This window comes from Pogona vitticeps, chromosome 13 (genome assembly GCF_051106095.1).
Source record: "Pogona vitticeps strain Pit_001003342236 chromosome 13, PviZW2.1, whole genome shotgun sequence".
NCBI lineage: Eukaryota > Metazoa > Chordata > Lepidosauria > Squamata > Agamidae > Pogona > Pogona vitticeps.
Window position 1 is genome coordinate 5,373,988 of NC_135795.1, and position 20,351 is coordinate 5,394,338.

Consider the following 20,351-nt stretch of genomic DNA (forward strand, 5'->3'; position numbering starts at 1 on the left):
CAACCAGCAAGGCACCGCTTTGGGGCACTTTTAGGTAATGAAAATGGCCAGAAAAACGTAGTGACCAGGTGTAAGCCTCAGTTTAAAAAACAACTGTTGGAAATCAGGGATCCTCAAGCAGCCAGGTGAGGGTGCTGTGCCTGCCACTTCTCTCCCCTAATTAAAAACCATTCTAAGTTATGATTTAAATTGCCTGGGACAGCAATGCATCGGCTGTCAATTATGTGATTTTTACTGGCTATGCTGTACATTTTTCCTTTAAAACGATGACCTGAGAATTCAAATTGCTCGAGATTAGAGGCCAATACGAGTAACATACACGTACAGTAACGCAATAAATACAAACACACTTCTTTATGTTCAAAGGAATATTTCCCAATTTGCATCAGGTTGCTGCTGGTCTTGTCTGTGGGACTCCTTAAAGCACCATCACCTGAACAGTATGCTGATGCTTCTGCTAATACTACAAGTAACTACTACCAGTAACAACTACTGCTGCTACTACTAGTAGTGTACTACTACTACTACACTATTACTAATAGCAGCAGTAGTTGTTACGAGTAGTAGTTACTTGTAGTAGTAGCAGAAGTAGTAGTAGTAGGGCTTTAATATCCCTGCCAGAGGATGCTGCCCCCGCTTCCTCCTATCTTTACTCATCTTCTCTGTCTTTCCCTGCTATAAAAAAACTTTTATCTGGACTGTACCACTTGAACCCGTAAGAGGGGGGGGAGCAAAGGAGGCTCAGAAACGTCCCGGTGCTTTCCCACAATACTCAAATAAATTTCCTCCGGATAAAAACACTAAGTTATCATGGACCAGGCCCTTGCCCTCTCGCCTACTTCCTTATTTCTTTCTGCTTTTCCTCATGTACTCCCTCCCCTTAACCTAAAGTGGCACAGCCCAAAGGGCAGGCTAACCCACCTCAACCCAAACCAAGTCTGTCTTTTATTTTAACACATTCAATTAATTTAAAAAAAAAAAACCTGGAATCCCTCAGAATCTCTTGGCGGGAAAAGAGAGCCCAAGAGTGTAAATGACAAAAAGCCCGCCCCTTGTTTTTTTTTTTCTTTTCCCTCTTATAAGTGAGGCGAAAATCAGGAGGAGCCTGCTGCGCATGCTCACTGGAGGACCCTCCCCCTGCAAAACGGCTTATTTTAACGGAGGGAAGCCTGCAGGGCTTGCTGCGCATGCTCACCGAGACGCCCCGGCAAGAGAGGGGTTAACCTTTGAAAAAAGAACGAACCGTTCCCCTCTTTCTTTCTTCCTCTCCCCCTCGAGAGGGGGCGTGGCTTAGCTCGCGCCGCGCCCTCCTCTGGGCGGGCCGCGGGCCCGGCGGGGGCTGGAAACGATTGGCTTTCGCGGCCGTTTCCGGTAGGAGAGGCGGAAGGAAGGGAAAGAGAGAGAGGAGGGGGAGGGATTGAAGGAGTGTTGTCTAAGTGGGCGGGGCGCAGAGGGGGCTGTGGGCGGGGCGGCGCTGGCTTCCCCTCCCCTCCCCCCACGCCTGAGAGGAAGAAGGGGGAAAAAAAAGAGAGGGAGGAGGATGCGCGTCTCCGGGTGACTGTGGAGGGGCCCGAGAGCTGTGGGGACGGCGGCTAGTCGGGGGTGGTGGGGGCAGCATTAAGGCCCAACCTCTCCCCTCAACAGGCACCGGGGTTGCCCCCCCTCTTCCAACTCCATTGTGAGGCCCCCCCACCCACCCTCCCTGAGGTAGGCTCCCCGCCCCCCCCACTCGCACCCACACATCCCCCCAGGAGGACCCCCCTCGGCCCCTTTTTTACCCCTCCCTGAGAGGGTTCGCCTTCCTTCTCCTTCCCTCTTCTTAACCCCCTCCCAAAGACTCCCCCCCCCAGGACCGGCCCCCCCACCCTGCCTCCCCCACCCACCCCATAGTAGGCCCCTCTTGCCCTGGAAGGTCCCCACAGAGGCTGGCCGAGGAATTTTCCATTTTTTAAAAAAAATAGCAATTTTGAGGTATCTTATGTATTTTTTAAAATATATATATAGGTAGAAAGAGGTTTCCCTTTAAAGAAAAAATATATATATCCTCCCCTAGCAGTTTGCTGCCTTGATGAATTTCTGAAGCCAAAAGCTGGGTAGGGGTGGATTTAGGGGTGGGGTTTTTGTTTTATTTTCATTCGCCCCAATGGAGGAAGAAGGTCCTCCTGGGGAACTGCCGCTTTGACCATGACATGAGCTGAGAGAAAGGAGAGTGGGGGGAAAAAAAGGATCCCAAGAGGTGAAGAGCCCAAGACGCTTCGGGAAAACACCATGGTAAGTTGGAAAATCTAGCCTTAGGTTGGCCTCCTAGGTGTTCGCAGGTGATAAGATGCAACGTGGGGCACTAGTAATTGTTTAATAATAATCATGCTTTTGTGCTTTCAAAAGGCTTCATCTTAGTCAGCTAAGAAGAGCTTTGTAGAAAAAGCCATTGTTCTTTTATCTTTATGGGATTGATTTTAGGGGATAGGACTAAGGCTTGCCTAAGTCTTTCTTAGGAAGCCTTTAGGTCCTTAGCTGTTGCCGTACAGCAGCCTGCGGTGGGGTGGATTGTGTGTTATTAACATGGCCTTCCAAGTTATGATCTCAGAGCTCCGTTTGCAGCAGCAGAATGTACCTGCACTGAGTTCATTGTCAAAGGAATGATTCCAGAGACCCGTCTTTTGCTACCAAAGAACCCTGGATGCCAGTAAGCATTACAGTTAAAGGCGCTCATCGACCCTGCAGATCTGCTGACATCGTAGGTAGAAAGAGAGAGAAGCAGCCCTTAAGAGAATACCTGTGCATGTACAATTACAGGGCTGCAGATTCACTTGACCATTGGATAAATAAATAAATAAAAATAAAATGTTTTAGTGTTTTCACAGAATACTAAGGCCATGACCCAGGGAGTAGTTCTGAATCCAGCACTAGCACAATTGGGATTTTCTTTGCCTTTGCTTCCCACTGTGGCCCTCCATGGCACAAAAACCTACTCCATAAGTTTTCCTAGAATAGATTGTTGGAATGCACAGAAGGAACAGGAAATCACCAGTTCAGGAGGAAAAAGCAGGATCCAGTGGAAGCATGACAATGGCTTTAGTTCTCAGCAAATGTGGATGGAAGAGCTTGAATGGTTTGGCTGTTTACTGCAGCATTAAATCCCAAATTCAAGTTGATCAACAGTGTGACAATGGGGTCTACTTTTAAGGGACCATCCTACAAACACCTTATTCCCACTGAACACTTGGGTGACTGGATAGAGCTTGCTGAAAGTATTAAAACTGCCCTATTTGAGTGAATCCTAGGTACTTGGAAAAGAGTGTTAATTTAAATTTGCTTTTTGTGGTTTCAGCTAGTGGTCCTACCTAGTGATAAGTTTTAGATGTCATCAACACAAAGTAATGGTCAATCTGCAAATCTGAGAACTGCTCAAATTATCAGCAAATGTGAAAGCAATGGTGGGGGCTTGCATTTTCTGTCAAACTAAAAATCCAGACTGTTGTGCATGTTCTTGAATTTATCACTGAACTGTGATCTCTCAGGAATAAATGTGTGGTGTCTCATATGAACATAATCACAAAATGTGCCCATCTCTTGCCATGGCAGGTAGCCAGTAGATGGTTTGGTTTGTGCCTGTTATTTTAGAATTAGTCTCTCTCTGAATCTCCTTTGTATATCTTGAGAGAGACGTGGACAAGGGGAAAAAATGGTTGTGCTTTACCTCTGAGAATGACAGTATTTTGGACAGTAGTTTCAAGCCAAGAATGCTGACTCTTAAGATTAGGGATAACTAACAAGGAAAACAGTTCTCTTGGGCCATGGTTGGAGAAAGACAATTGCTTCACATGCAACAGCCTAACATGCTTTTTCCATTAGAGAAGCAAGCAAATGTTATCTGTCAGATAAGACAATGATTTGCAATTCTGATTTAAAAGGAAGCCATCGTTTGCTTACTAGGGTGTAATCACAAACTACATCCTAACTCTAGATTTAAACATGTTATCTTATTTCATCTTCAAAAAAATGACCAGGGCTGCAGTACTGTGGATGATGACAGCAATGCAAATAATAGTACAGTATGGTCCAGAACGTGAATGGTAAATTCATTTAAATTTTTAAATTGTAAATTCAAAGTGAAAAGATAGTGGGAATGTGTGCTCCATGACATATTCCGTTTCCTTCCAACTCAGAAAATTAGAGATATTACACTGACTTGGCTGTCCTTTTAGGAATGAGCTCTTAATATACTTAGGGCATCAGAAGACTTCCTATAGAGCTTTTCAGTTCTGAATTTTTGAGAAACTCCACAATTTTCAAGAAAACATCCTGGGGCCCCTTCCAAACTTTGAGAAAAATTTGCGTTATCTCGCAGAATTCTTCATGGAGATTCCATGTCAGGCATAGGAAAAATCTTTGGAGAGTAGAAAGTCTGAAGTTCATGAACTTGTGCCAAGAAATGTCATGTTTTTCTGGAGGTGTAACAAAATACAGTCTTTTCCACAATCAGTTTATATTAGAGTTACAACATTTCATTAGCGTTTAATATTAGCAGAGAGCATAGCCTTGTTATATAGGGACTTTGCTCTACATCATATACCTTTTCAGATGACTTGGTCATGTGGGGATCCCCAGATTGTTGGGAGTGGTCTCCTAGTGACCCACAGTATAAATGGGTTCCACTCAATCTGCATTTCTTGGAGAGTGTATCTTTTAGGCCAGATGACGTCAGTTGTGAGATTTAGTACGTACTATGAAGTATGGTTTGAGCTGCCATTACAGTGCTTTCACGTGGCCCTGACGGAAGTTCCCCTGGGAAGCACTTGTCACAGTTTGGTTTCTGTCAGAATAGGTACATTTCGTCCGTGAAGTGGTTACAAAATATCCTCTCACGCAAGTTTATTGATCCGTAAGTTTGCATTGCTATAGTATGTATTTGTTTTAATGTATTTTTTAAAATTATTTATTGAAAGTCTTAATTGGGGTTTTTTTGACTGCCAAGACTGCCAGAGCAATGTGCAGTTAAAACAGACGCTTTAAAAAATTGAAAACTGTTTAGAAATCATTTCCTTCCACATAGCTACACAGTCAGCTGAGTCCAGATGCCATAGGCTGCTTGTGACATAAGAAATCAATGGGAACTATAACATTGCTCCCTAGAAAACATGTTTTCTTTGGAGATATTGTGATTTTTATCCCAGCATGGCAATAAAAAAACTCTTTCAGGTAGCACTAACGGTATCGTGGATGTGGTCCTGAGAACTGCTGGAGAGGCTAGGCAGGAAATGATGCTGTTATGTGTCAGCCAAAGACTTATACAGTACTTTGGAGATTCTGAAGAAATACTTCACATTCTTAAGATATGTCTTCAGATATTTAGGTGCCTCTAGGCCACCGATGGTGCCTTAGACTACTGTGTTTTGCTGCTTTCTTGAAATTGTTCCATGAGCTTTCCTACACATACCACTCCCCCCATTAATGTGTACACATATACATGAATGAAGACTTAATTGTTGCATTATCTCACATAACAACGATACCCAAAATTGTTCATTGCTACTAAATTTACTGTTCCCTTTGAGCAAATTGAGTCATACAGACTTGAATGACCATGTTTCTCCGAAAATAAGACAGGGTCTTATATTAATTTTTCCTCAAAAAAAAAAAGCATTGGGGCTTAATTTTTATTTTACATTCATGTCATCCTCTTCTGGTTGCTGCACAAGGGTGGAGGGCGGGGTTTCACTTCACTGGGGCTTATTTTTTCGGTAGGGCTTATATTACGAGCATCCTGAAAAATCATACTCAGGCTTATTTTCAGGAAAACAGAATACTGTATTGGTTATTTTCTGTAAGTGACGGGGCAGCAGGAACATTCTTTCTCATTGCCTTAATTCTCTAAGAGAGAAGGAGTGGCTTGAGAATTGATCTGATGAAGTTAGAACCCTCTTCTGTGGCCGTAGGAGGTTGCTTTTCCAGACCGTGTATTGATGATCCACAAAAAGAGTTCATGAATGTTGGCTGGCTAACCCAAAGTTGGTGATAAATTGGACTCTGTTCTGGTCTCAACAGACAGAACCAGGTCACTAATCTCAACAGTGTGCAGCTGAAAAGCAGTGCACTCAGGACAGCCCCTTGCTGTTGTGCCAAGTTAGGCACTTTGGCATGGAACATACAAGCTAGCTGAAAAGCATCCGCCACCTTCCTCTCGCCCCATGTGCCTTATTGATCTGCTTCTGGAAGGGCATTGCCAGGACTGAGCCTCTGGGGACAGAAAAGGGAGAGTCCTCTCCATCGCTTTGCTAAATAGCTGCATAGCACAAACTGCAGAGAGATTCTCCACTCCAAGCCACTCACCTCTCAGGTTGGGAAAGATCATGGAGCTCCTTGAACATCTGCGTAGGGAACTGTACGACCTTGATGATAGCACAAGCAACATATTCCCAACATATTCTTCATATCTATGATTTATTGCTGGAGGTGCAGGTGATGTGGAAGGGGTTTACTGTCATCCCCCCCCCCCAGTGTTTCACCATTGAAGCATTTTTATAAATGTAGCCTTAGAAATAATGATTTGCCACGGCTCATATGGCTGGACAGTGTCTGCGAAGCAACCAACATGAATTTGACCCAACTCCGGGAGGCAGTGGAAGATAGGAGGGCCTGGCGTGCTCTGGTCCATGGGGTCACGAAGAGTCGGACACGACTAAACACACACACACAAGGCTCATATTCTGAATTTCATGTCAGAATAGAGTCAGAACCACTTGTCTGTTGTCTCGCTTCATCTTAATGCTGTAGATGGGTTAGCATTATTGTTATCCTGCTCTTGCAGATACAGGAAGAAAGGATGATGGCCTACCTAGGGGGGCAGTGGCTAAGGTCCTATTTGAATTGATGGTGTCTGGGTTTCTCTTTCATGCTTCAGTCTCTGTGCTTAAAGATTCAATCAGTTTTATTTCAGCTTGGTGCTGAAATCTGTATTTCGGCATTGTGTCGTTTCTTGTCAGGAACATGTAGGTGACACAAATTGCATGCAGGTGAGCGAGTGGGCTGTGGAAAGTGCTCTGTCCTTTCTCTGCTTCTTGCATGGAGACAAACCAGCCAAAGAAGGATTGCCTTAGAAATACAGAAAGCTTCTGGTGGACGGATGGAGCTCTCTGGTTCTCCTCTGCCAGCGCCCAGGAGGCTTCTAAACACTCTACCTTGCTAGGAATTTTTCAGGCTCTCTCTGTTTGCCTGCCTTTTTAAAACTTGTACTAACATTCTGTATGCCGCACCTTTCTAAGCAGATGTCAAATCAACTTAAGCAAATAGCAATCTGAAATTAAAACAGAATCCTAAAACAGTACGAAATGCTGCAAAATAATGGAACGGTTATCAAGACATTAAAAAGAAGCAATGAGGTAAGGCCTCAGCTTAAAATACCTGCTTAATTCATACTGTTTTCTTAAAGCCTATTTAAAAGGGTCGGTGAGGGGGCCTTAGATCATTCCATAAGCTCTAAGCATCAAGACCTCTTTCTTTTCTCCTCACCAGCTAACCTTCTCTAAACCAGGGGGCAACAAGAATGTTCTTAGGAGTTGACTGCAGCTCTTGACCAGGTTTATTTACATGAAAGTAATGATATTCTTTCATGTAGTGGCTAGATCCAGTTGGTTCTTTTTGTATACGTAAGTTAGATTTCTTAACTTAGCAAATTGCTAAGATGTGAGGCGCTCACCTTGAGTGCCCCCAGTGGGCCATCTGGCCTCACCCCACAAGACCAGGGATCCCTGGGATAGAGAGAATCTCTCGGCCCCTTTGCAAGCAGAGAGAGGAATGGTCACCACCTGATACGGGGTAGCTGGTGGAGGGCACGATGTTTGCAGAGCTCAAGGTTGTCATCAACTACATCAGATGAAGGAGGGGGATGCCTGGGACCCCGTTTTCCAGACCTCTGCAGAGGTGTAAACGGAGAGAGGACAAGGGGAGCCACCTCCTCCCACCCAGCTTGTTGTGATGGGCAAGAGGTCGGGGACCAGAGGCTCTGGCACCATAGCCCCCCAGCTGACTCAGGCTCACCCCAGCTTTGATGTCACTTGACAAGAGCCACAGAGCCTGGAGACGCAAGTGGCAACAAATGCATTGAAGGGGCTCCAGGAGGAGCAGTGCCATGGTGCCTAGTTCCCATCACACACCTTTACCAACCAACCCCTTCCTAAAAGTACTGCGTCCCCTGATTGGGACTCATACTTCCCATCCGTTTCTCTGGCCCTGGACTTTGGGGGACCCAAGTGAAGTCAATGGGGGGCCCCAGCCAGACTAGCTATGCCCAGGAGGTTTTCGTGGTCCAATAAAAGGTATCACTCTTGCATTTGTGTTCAGGAGGTTACTGCCGGAAACCCAGCCCCCTAAGAATGCGAGGAAAGGGGCATTAGGAGCTGACTCTATGCCTTTAATAAAAGCTGTCATGAGTTATTAAAGTAGGCTGAAACCCATGGAATTATTGCCAGGGGACCTCTCTTCTGTCTGCTTCTTGGAAGAGGAGGGCCAATGGGACACGCATCAGATTATGTGTTCTACCAGAATTACTTCTCACATGTTCTTTCTCTGTAAATGTTAGTTAAAATCAAGAGTCAGCGAATGCACCCAATTTGGAAAGCACGTATTTTAACCTGGCAAATCCAGCAGGTTAAAATACGTGCTGGTTAATCTCTGTTATCTTGATCTTGCAGAGAGATGTGAACTCTTTACAATCTAGTCTTACCCTTGGGGGTACTCGGGAGAAGAGGGTGACACCCTTCTACTCAGAGAGTTAGCAGAAGACTTCCCATTTGGCTTTCTTGTTCAGAGCTGTGTGGAAGAGTGGGAGCTTCCCTTTCCCAAGGCACATGAAGGCTTGAAAATGTGTCATGACACGCATAAAATTTGTCCTGGGGATGGCAAGACCATAACAAGTGTGACAGCTGACCAGCATGCTGCAGCCAGTCAGAATTTGTGTGTCACTGAGTAAGAGAGTGCTAAACCTTCGTGTCATACCTGTGGCGATCCTGAAGTTATCTGGTTAGCCATTGCATAAACAGAACACTGGCCTCGGTCAGTCTTTGGCCACTTGCGTCTTAGTTTTCCTTAAGTTTCCAGGTGGGTGTTGAGAATTTTTCCTATGTTTCTCACAGTGGCAATGGCTGCTGCCTTAAGTATATTCTAAGTATATAGGTGGTGAAACTTGTGGAGGAAGTAGACTCCAGACTGATCAAACACCGTGCAACATATCGTGGGCTGTGCATGACCGGTCTTCCAAATTACAGGTTTACTGTAACACACTGACAAGATCACTGCTGCCTGTCCTTCTTTCCCCAACCCACCCACCCCCCATGCTGGACTTCTCCATCCTCCTTTTCGCCCAACGAATTTAATACAAGCTTCATGTAAAATTTTATTTTCGTTCCTTTGTTTTTGGCAGTGCCTGTGTAAACTCAACTTTCTTTAGATAATATGTTTCTTACTTTCATTTTTAAGTTCCACACCACTTCCTATTAGCACAGAAAGGTAGCTGTGATTGGAGATGTATCAAGTAGCGAGGTGTAGATCAGGGGGGTGATGGTGCTGAAGGATCTCCTTGATCCTTGTTTTGTACTCAGTTTCCCGACTGAATAGTCTGCTTTTCACTGCAGTGTATTTACCAAGGAGCAACATGAAGAACATTGTTCCAACAACGATAAGAAACCCCAGAGGAGAGATGAGTTCAGTTTGCATTCTCTACTGCTTTTGTCAATTGAGAATTTGACCCAGAACATCTGAGGACTTGTCAAAACATTGGCCTCACAGCTAATTAGATGCAATCTGCTTGTGTCCCTGTATGAGGAACTGAGTTCCCGAATCTTCTAAAATACAATCAAACACTTCTTTAATAGGGGGAGTTTACATCTTGCCTATGCTTCTAATTATTTTACTTAAGCCTTGTCTGAAGACTCGGATATCTTAGGAGTATGCACACAGGGCAGTTCAGTTGTGTGAACGGGGAATATACCCGCTCTTACGTTTGTTACCCCAGGTCCCATCATGGAGGAAAAGCAAGATATAAACGCAATAAGTTGTAAGGGTTTTTGTCTCCACTATTTCCTCTTCCATGGCTTTGTTCTGAATGAACCTCTTCCTTGCTTTAAAATCTGTGGCAATCCTTCTACAGGTCTTTTCTCCCAGCCCCATCAGTAATAATGAGACAAGTAGTACCTAGAGATAGGACCCTCTCAGTTGTGGCACCCTGAACGTGCAAGTTTGTCTTTCAGTGAATTTGATCATGCTGTGACAGTGAGTGAAGGCCATTTTATTTTTTCAATATGTAAGGCCCGCTTTATATATATATGTGTGTATATATATTGTTTTGTTATTTTTCTGCAGAAAGACAGAGTATTTTCTTCTTAGCTTTTGGTAATAAGTTCATTCCCTTCTTTCTTTTCAAGAAGTAAACAGTATCTTAATTGAGGAATCTAAAAGAGTTTCCTGTTAGAGTAAGGGCTAGATTTGACCTGGGTGTAGAGTAGCACTCTTCTGCAAACAGCTTTAAAGGCACAAGCAGAAGTTCTTCCTTAGTCCTGTTTCTTGGCCATAATACAGAATATGATAACAGAGTTTGTAGAAGAGTGACTGGTTTTTTGTTTTGTTTGTTTTTAGATATTCAAACCATGTTTTATTTTGCAAGGTGGAACTTCATCTTTGCTATTAAGAATCCTGTTTCTCTCTTTGAAAAGAATCATTTTGTTGCTTACAAAATGGATTCTTGTGTTTGTGGTTGGAAACAAAAATGCAAGTCTTCCATACATGTTCTCATCTTTATTTGCTTCACAGTTCGGTCACCATTATTTTTTTAGATTACTAATTTATTCAGAACTTTTTGTTTAAGTTCAAGCCAAGTTAAGATGTGGCTGAGAGGTTTCTAAAGCTTACGGAATTCCCTGTTATCTGTCGACATGGTTTAAGGTGAGAACTTGAGAAGTATAATGGCTAGAATCGTGGATTTGGACAAGTGCTTCTTTCTCTGTGAGGGTTTTCAACAACAGAGAATGTGTGTGAGAGATTTCCTACACTGCAGAGTCCCTCTGGCAACTAAATAGTTGTGAGCCACCCTGTGTTGAAAACAGGTGTCAAACTCATTTCACGATCTGGGAAGGATTATAGCAAGACGAGGTGGAGAATCGTGTTTAGATTATGATGTTAATGATTACCTTGTCCAAATAAAGTAAATTAAACTCACTGCAAGTTGGTGTTGCCATATGGGTCTGGAAAGCGTCTTAGAGTTCTGAGTTTCTATAACTTCCGCGTAGAGATGGGGGTTTTCGTATACGAATTCAAAAGTCCCTGCGCAGCGGGAGTTAACGAGGGTCCGGCCAGACCATCCACTTACACATCTGCTGGTGGCACTCCCACTCATCCTTCCAATGACACCCAAGGGCTGTTCTCTTCCCAGTCAGCTAGCCACTCCTGACCGAAGGAAGGAGGACAAGTCTCCCTGCAAGGCTGCTGAGTGGCTAGCCGAGTGGCGCTCAGGAGCGATTGGAAGGAAGAGAGGGGCCGCCCGCTGGATGCGCGAGTGGACGGTCCGGGCCGAGGGGGCCAGACCCTTATTAATTGCAGCTGTGGGGGGATATTCATATTTGTATACGAATACCCCAACGTCTCTACTTCTGAGAGTTACTTACTACACTTAAGACAGCGTGATGGTAATGTGAATCAGAGCTTGGAAAAGTTACCTTTCTGGACAACTGCTCCTGGAATCCCCCAGACAGCAGATCCACTCGCCAGAACGGATTTAATTTAAATTTTTTTTAATTGGATTTTTAAAAAACGATTTAAATTTAAAAATTGGATTATTTTACTTAAATCATGATTTAAATTGTTTTTCTTAATCATTAATTTTTATCTACCCTATCACTATCGGTGCTGGCTGTAGATACAGGGAGCTGTCTTATGAAAAAGTAATGTTTGCAGGCTCTGCCATGGGGCTATAAGAGAGGATATGTTACATATATAATGGCATTTTCCTGGTACAAATCCTTGAGAGGTTTAAAAATGTCAGAGATAAGACATCAAGTGGACCTATCAGTAAAAGCTTTGCATTATTCGTAAGAAATTGGAACAAAACATGAGGAACATGTGAATAGAAGCCAGGATTCTAAAAGCACCAAAGGAAAAGTTAAGGGTTTATTTTCAGGCCAGCAATAGTTAAACAGATGGTGGTCAAGTTATTAGAAATTGTTATACTTTACTGAGCCCAGAAAGAAGAGAATTCTTCTTGCTGAGATCTTTGAAGGTACAGTGGACCCTCGACTTACAGACGGCTCGACTTACAGACTTTTCGACTTACAGACTTCTCTGGCTGCAAAATTTAGATTCGACTTGCAGCCAGAGAATCGACTTACAGACCAGAAAAAAAACAAAATGGAATAAAAATAGAATAAAAACCACTGGTTATGGGATTAATCGGTTTTCAGTGCATTGTAGGTCAATGGAGATTCGACTTACAGACTTTTCGACTTGCAGCCACCATTCCAATACGGATTAATTCCTTAAGTAGAGGGTCCACTGTATTCAGAAACGTATCTAATACAGCAGTGGTCCCCAACCTTGGGCCTCCAGGTGTTCTTGGACTTCAACTCCCAGAAATCCTGGCCAGCTGAGGCAGTGGTGAAGGCTTCTGGGAGCCGTAGTCCAAGAACATCTGGAGGCCCAAGGTTGGAGACCACTGTAATACAGTATTCAGAGAATTTTTCAGGCACTTTTGCAAGCATGAATTGAATGAAATGAAGAGGTGTGATTTTAATCTGTGTTGAGAGGGTTGAATAGTGATATATACTTTTTATTTCACATTTTTAAAACTAGTGTCGATGGGACCTTAGACTGTTCCATTTGGAGAACTGTTCTGATATAATAAAAGAGTGTTCACGAGTTCAGGGTTCTGAACTCCACCAAGGAGCAGGTACCTTTCCCATTCTGATTGTGTTGCTTCTGGCTTTTGGCAACCTTAGTGTGGTTTTCAGGGTACACAGTATATCTAACGAGTAGTTTACCATTGCCCCCCCACACACACAGTGAGTTTCCATGGTTGAGAAGGGATTTGAACACAGGTCTCCTGAGTCCTAATCTGCCACCCTGTCCACTGCACTATGCTGGCTCTCATATCTCCATATGTACGTGCATTCGAGCAGCAGCAAATAATGTTTATTTCCCTTGGCATTAACAACGTCTGTGGTTTTAAGCCTCAGGCCAGGTTTACTATATTTACACCATAGCTGTTGTTCCAATCAATATCCTGTTCTGAACTACTAATTGGAGGCAGCGAGGTTGAGTTAACATGGGAAATCATTAGAGGACAGCTTTTAAACATATCCACTTCCCAAATACTGCTTGAGCTTGAATTCACTAGTCCCAGTGGGGAAGAATGCCAATAAAGGGTATTACTAGAGATGAGGAGTAGATTTTGAAATACAGACAAAAAATGGTGTTTTATTTATTTAAGTCCTTAAAAGCTGGCTGGGGCCCACTTTGTTGAATTACAAGAATTAATGGAAAGAGTGTGTTTTGGAGGGCACCAGATGGGAGAATGCTGGAACAAAATATAGTGGTGTTATATGGCACTCTCACCTCATGTTTTCAGTGTACGTAAATGGTTTACAAGCTGAAGAAATACTCAGCTGTAGCTGAATATTAAACGCACATATACATACCACAATGCAGGTGTGATTAGATCTTCACAGTGTTTGAGGGTTGGGAATGAAAACATATACAGTATAAGTGCTGAATGCAGATATGCAGGGGATAAATTGCATAGCCTCCTAATTTCCTCTTCCAAAGACCCCCTTTTCACCTGTGAATTATGGACGCCTGTCATTTCTAATGTATCCAATTCGGTGGATAGACTGATGGACTAGGGCTCAGGAGAACTGGATTCAACTCTCTGGTTGGCCATAGAAACTCAGTATGTGGGCGGGGGGTGGAACTGGTAAAAGACCCCTTGTTAAATACACATCTCACTTCCCTATTAGTGTTGCTATATGTTGGTTCCAACTTGACGGCATGTAATACACACATCTTTTCTAAATGTTTGACAATCCATTCTGTTGGCAAAGTTTCGCACATTCTTGGTAGAGCTAGATCGCTCGAAGCCTGAGAGCCTTCCATTGGAGGTCCTTCTCCCAGGCGAACTACATGTATGTGTCTTTGAGTTAGAACTGCCAGAATGGAAAATGATGGGATTTGTAGTGCAAAAAATCCCCATGCATAATGGCAAACTAAACTAGACCAAAGAGGCTTTTGGATATAGGTGTGTCTTTAATGTGTACTTAAAAAGAATTGCTAAAACCCGTCTAATATGAGGGAGGAGAATTCCACACGGAGGGTATAAATCCGCTAATGGTGTCTTCCAGCAGACTGCTCAGTTCTGAACCTAGACTGGCTCTGGGCAGGTAGAGCTGGGTGTTTTTTTTAAAAAACATTAAAGCAGAGCTGACAAGCCCACCTTTGCTTTTTGCGTGCAGTCTATTGTTTGCACTGGAATGCAAGTCTGTGTACCAGGAAAAAATGATAAAGAATGGCTGGTCTTGGTTACGCTTAGTCTGAATACCAGGAAAGAATTTAAAACACCAACCTTCTCAAAAATATGAAGAGATAATAATGTAAAAAAAATAAAATTAGGAGAAGGAAAAGTATGATAGCTCAACTTCAGAGTGCAGTATTTGTATTAGTCGGGAGAAGTGGTCAAATAATAATAATCACCCGTCCTTATAATGTTAACACGTAAATGTTAAATTGCTCTGACGGTCTTCGATTCTGTATAATGAGTGGAATGACCTCTGAACAGTCATCCTTATAGAATGTGCACTCTATTTTAAGCCCCATAGAGAAAATGAAAAGGCAATATTCTGTTGCTAAGATACAGGTTGCAAAGTGTAAGCCAGCTTAAATTCATCTCCCCTAAAGAAATTTCTGATTTCAGTTGAACTGCTCAATGCATGCTAGCTTTCTACTATACTTTATTCTATCCGGCGGAAACTGAGGAAATGGGACTGTGATGTAGCCAACCCTTTAGTCTTGCATTTTGTAAGCGAGTAAGTGATGTGTTTCAGGCAGAAAGCTCTCATAGAGTTACCGGTCGTAGTTCTAATGTTATTGTACACTGACTACCTGATTGCTTTTCTTGTTTAATGTTGAAAAAACGAATCACTGTTGAAGCTTGGTGGGTTAAACCCAATTTAAGCACCACCTGGAGAAGACCTATTGAAATGAACAAGACTTTTTAGTGAATCGTAACATAGCCCCACTATAGAAGTTTCCATGGGGCAACCATGTTGGTCTCTTACAGCCAAAACAGGGTCTCCTGGATAGAGATGGGCATGAACTTCACTTTGGAGGTTCGTACCAGTACATATGGTTCACTTCCCCCATCTCTCTGGCCAATGACTCACTAGTTGGAGCACGCTCTTTTTCTCCGCCTCTTCAGCTCTTCAACCAGTCCCCGGTAGGAGCGTAGGTTTGCCTGTCCTGCCTCCTTGTCTGAGTGGGCGATCAACCAAGGAAGCAGGACAGGGAAGCCCATGCTCCTGCTGGAGACTGGTTGAACAGCCAAAGAGGAGGAGGAGAGGAGCATGTGCCAACTGGTGAATGGGGGATCCAACCGTGGAGGCAGAGGAAGGGAACCAGCAGCACGAACCTCCGAATCACGATTCGTGCCCATCTCTACTCATGGGTCTAATGTAATTGAGACTAACATTGGATTTAAAACTTCTGTGTGCGTGCCATTTGAAAAAGCAAGTCCTTACAGCTTGCCCAATACTTCCAGTTGCTTTGTTTTATTCATAATAGTTAATAAAATAAGCTTTCAATAGGAAGAGGGTCTTCCTTTCTCTCCATTATCTTATGCCCAATTCTGCTGCCCTCTTGTACTCAGTTATGCTCTGTCTTGATGTATAAATGCCGAGTTCCAAGTATGGGTCTTAACTGAACCTTGGTTTGGCCGAAGGTTCTGCATGATGTGCCTCCAAATGTTCCATATCTGAGCAAAGGCCTTGGCGTGTAGATGTGAACAGATCTGTTCTGCATAGTTTTGCTCACAAGGTTAAAGACGGTAAAATGGGGCAAAACAAGGGCGAAAGAAGACAGGAGGGAGGAGAAATGAGAATGAAGATAAAAGTGGGCATTCAGTACAGGAGGCAAGTGTAAGGTACTGGTGAAAAATGAGGGCAGATTTCGTAAACCGCAGACACTCAATTTGCTCAGATCTAACATTTTCTCTTGAACATCTTTAACAGGCATCGGAAGAGGCCTCCCTGCGAGCTTTGGAGAGCCTAATGACAGAGTTTTTCCACAATTGCACTACTAACGAAAGGAAGCGAGAGATTGGTAAACTCATTTACGGTTTCAGTTTCTCCAGATTTGTTTGTTTGTTTATTATAAATACTCAAAAGACATTTCATAGTTTGAATTGTGTCTTGTTGTATATATATACAGTAACTTCGCATTTTGTTGCATTCATAAAATCCACTGACTACAACCAGAGCAGTTAATTGCATATTTCTATAGTATCTCAGGTGTTTTTATTCGGGGGGGGGGCAACACTTCAGATCCGAGCTGGACAGTCAAGCTTGCATCTAAAGTATCCCCTTATGAATGGTGGCCCCTTATATTTGAATAAGCAAAATAGTCATATCTTTTTCTAGGGTTTTGATATAGGCTTTTCTGTACAAGGATTGTATAGAAGCCCTCCTGCTTAAGCGAATGCATCTCCTCTGCGGTAGTTTGTGCTGTTGATTAACAAACTAACCCCAAAGGAATTGATACTTTCTGTAAGCAAAAGGATAAGACCAAGACAGATTGTCTTCCATGGCAGGTTTGTTGGAGAGTCCCTGCGCCTTGTTTCTCTTCTTGCATGCGAAAGCACAATATATATTTTCATAGCAGAGATGGAATGGAGAAAGATTCGATGAATTACATAGTTTTCTGTGAGACTGCAGTCCTCCCTGTTTATGAAATTCTTTCTTTCTCCCACTCACTGCCTCACATCCATTTGAATGCAGGAATAATCTGAATTCCAGAATAAGCTCCCAGCAAACTGTTTCAAAAGAATCTCTCTGTGCCAGGAAGCATGGATTAGCTATCCAGCCATTATCTTTAGACATCCAGTAGCTCTAAGGGTGATCAGACTTGACGTCAAGTGAACCACTATAATTCTCTCTGCTTTTTTTTTTTAGAAAGCATTTTTGCTTTTATTTAATTTTGAATTTTTCCTCTATAGTAACTCATTTGTGATAGCATTGTGATGAAGTGGATAGAGTAATGGACTAGGACTGAGGAGGAATGAGTTCGAATCCCCGCTCAGCCATGCAAACTCACTGGAAGGGGGGGTGGAACTGGTAAAGTCACGCCTTAAGTATCTTACATACCTTGAAAGCCCTATTAGGGTCACTATCAGTCAGTTCCGACTTGATAACACATAACAAACAACTCATATGCAGATTTGTATAGGCAGTCTCTCTAGGTGTGTTGGTTCATGAGCAGAGGCAATTAATTGGCTCCACGAGCTTAACCAGTTCATAATTGACTGCACTTGACTAACCAGTGGGTTGTACCTAACTCCTCCTTGTCACCACAGTGTTGTGCTTGGCTGTAGCTCGGGAATGTCTCGGGGTTGTAGCAAAAATGCTAAGTAAATCCGAGAGGGTTAAAACCTTCCCACTTCTGATTTAAGAGTCAAGTGAGAGGGGATGCGAGATCCTTCTCTTTACACACAGCTTGTTCTCCACTGAGTGAAGTTGGGCTTGTTATGTTTTTTGTTTGTTTTCTTTTCAAGAGCGAGATGGAAACGTGTGCAGGCTGGCAACATAGCTCCTCCCGTAGTCTTTTCCCCCAGATTATGAGAAATGAGGCTGAAATGGTAGGAGGCAGGGCTGTAAACCAGGGTGGAGTGACTGGAGCTTTGCTCCAGGGCACCAAAATCAAGCGGGGAATCCCTTGGTCCATGGTAGGAAGATAAATGACAGCATCTCTTGTCCCTCTTCACGTTTCTTTTTTCTGAACGTGTAAACCTTTCCTTTCTTTGGGTGGGGGGGTGATACTCCTTCTCTTCTTCATTTTTTCATGGGATCTTGTGCGTGGACTTCAGGATGGAGTGGGTGGCAGGGGGTGCCACTGGCCTTGGTGTCCACATCACTGGCCAGTGGCTCTGAAAGGAGGTAAGCAATGAGAATGAGCATTCCCCTCCATCCATGCCTTCCTAATATTCAACCCACTCCTCCTTGCTCGATAAGTGCTTGAAGCAAACTTGCATGTAGTCACATCTGCCGTTGCCTGAATTTCCTCTTTCTTAGCTCTATTCTGAAGCCAGATTCTTTCAGAATACCTCCTTGGTCTTTCCAGGTCAGGCTGTGAAAGACCTCATCCTGCAAATCTGGAGAGCTGCTGCCAGGCGGGATTTGATAGTGTTGAGATAGATGGAGCAATGGTTGGAGACGGTGTAAAGTAGAAGTTGGCTTCTCCTTTACACAACCTGGGCCAAATGTTGCTCTTAGCTAAAGCAGAACTTAATCCATTTCTTTAAAAAAAAAAAAGGAAATCGGCCCTCCTGGAGTCATGTGGGAGCTGCAAGTTTGTTTTTTTGTTTTTTTAGTTGAACAAATTGTCTCTCCCAAGTGGGAGTGACTGAAGAATATCCAGGAATGGCCCTGAGCCAGTATTAACATGGGAAATAAGCAGATGATGGGCTTATGTTGCCCATTTTAAGCTAAAGCAATCCAGGAATGAATTTGTGTTGCAAACATGTTGTAGGTATTTGTATTTCATCCTGTTAACAGATTGTAGTTTGTTTATTATGTTCACTTTGAGTTCCATGGGTATAATGGGGTGTAAAGTTAGTTAGCTGGAAAACAAAGAGAAAAAAAAGCATTTCTGTATAACCACCTGTGGTCTGCTTTTATTCTGGGTACAACACTGGTTTCTTTGCACAAGAAGCACTGATTATGTTTGAATCTGTGCGAAAGCCCATTCTGTTCAAGATCTGGAAGTAAATTTATGAGATGCCGTTGAATTGCTTGATGTTCTCTACTGTTAACAGTTTTAACACATATTTTTGATGAACATTTTTCCCCCCCAGAGGAGCTCCTGAATAACTTCGCTCAGCAGATCGGCGCCTGGAGATTCTGCCTCTACTTCCTGTCAAGCACAAGAAATGACTATGTGATGATGTACAGTTTGACAGTGTTTGAGGTGAGGTACCAGGCAAGAGCAAACACACTGAAAACACGCCTCTTCTGGATGTTCTGTTTCACTGGGGCAGGAATTCCCTGAAAGCCGGGGCTGAGACCTTTTCCCACTCCAGGGAGAACACAGAGGATTACCCGTATGCACACACATTTGTATAATCCGAAAAAAGAAAAAAAGGAAGAAAATGGAAAGCAAACGTACCATGACCTGTTAAAAACCAGCAGATTTATTTCTCTGTGAGGTTTCAGGGATTGTGAGCCTTCTGGTCTTCGAGGTGCCACAATCCTTTTGGTTTTCAATATATCGTTATACACGCTGAGACAGACCAAGGTGGCTTTTTCTTTTAAATCCGTCCTTTTGGTGCCCGGGTTCTGAACCTGAGGTGGAGAACCTACTCCTTGCCATTACGAGCTCTCAAAATTCCACAAGCTGGCTTGTGCTGTATAGAGCCAGTGGCCCCCAACCTTGGGCCTCCAGATGTTCTTGGACTACAACTCCCCGAAGCCTTCACCACCACCTCTGCTGGCCAGTATTTCTGGGAGTTGAAGTCCAAGAACATCTGGGGGCCCAAGGTTGGGGACTTCTGCTACAGACGACCTTCCTGGGAATTGTTTCCTCCTCTTTTCGGCGTGTCGAAGGAGCAGGGTTCTGCCCAGATCACTATGCGATGCTACAACCTTCACCCGTGTTTGGTTCTGGAGCCCCCTGCTGTCTCCCACAGCCGTCCCTCTGTCAACCTTGTTCAATCTGTTTTGCTCTTTTTTGGATGGGTTGATTTCAGACAAAGACAAATTTGTGTTCCTTCCACTGAAGAAGGATTTTATTTTTATTTTTTTATATATTTCCTGCAGATTAGGAGATGCTTGCTAAAAACGTCATTATGACTTGAGTTCTGGGAAGAACCATTCAAAACATTCCTGTTTGGGTTTGCTGCCCTGCACAATTAAATACCTTACACTGTTGTCTCCAACAGTGGCTCGTGTACGATTGAGAACACAGAAAATTGTAGTCGCAGTCATAGATTTGGGTCTGATAATACAGAAAGGCTTTCATGAGGAAGAGTCACTCTTTCTTCTTTTTATGGGTGTCTGAATTTGTGGTAAGAGTTGCAAAATCGGGTAGATCAGCTTTTTCTGTTTTAT

General features: G+C 43.4%; 1 protein-coding gene across 2 annotated transcripts in view; it reads left to right on the forward strand.

Annotated features, from left to right (window-relative positions):
- The first annotated feature begins 1,850 nt into the window (after positions 1–1,850).
- Positions 1,851–20,351, forward strand: part of XPO6 (exportin 6) — a 51,307-nt gene continuing 32,806 nt past the window's right edge. For both annotated transcript variants that reach the window (XM_072982871.2, XM_072982872.2), the window contains exons 1-3: positions 1,851–2,271; positions 16,263–16,353; positions 19,100–19,212. In XM_072982871.2, coding sequence (XP_072838972.2) covers positions 2,269–2,271; positions 16,263–16,353; positions 19,100–19,212 — 207 coding nt within the window. In that variant the 5' untranslated portion in view covers positions 1,851–2,268. The remainder of the gene's footprint in view (positions 2,272–16,262; positions 16,354–19,099; positions 19,213–20,351) is intronic.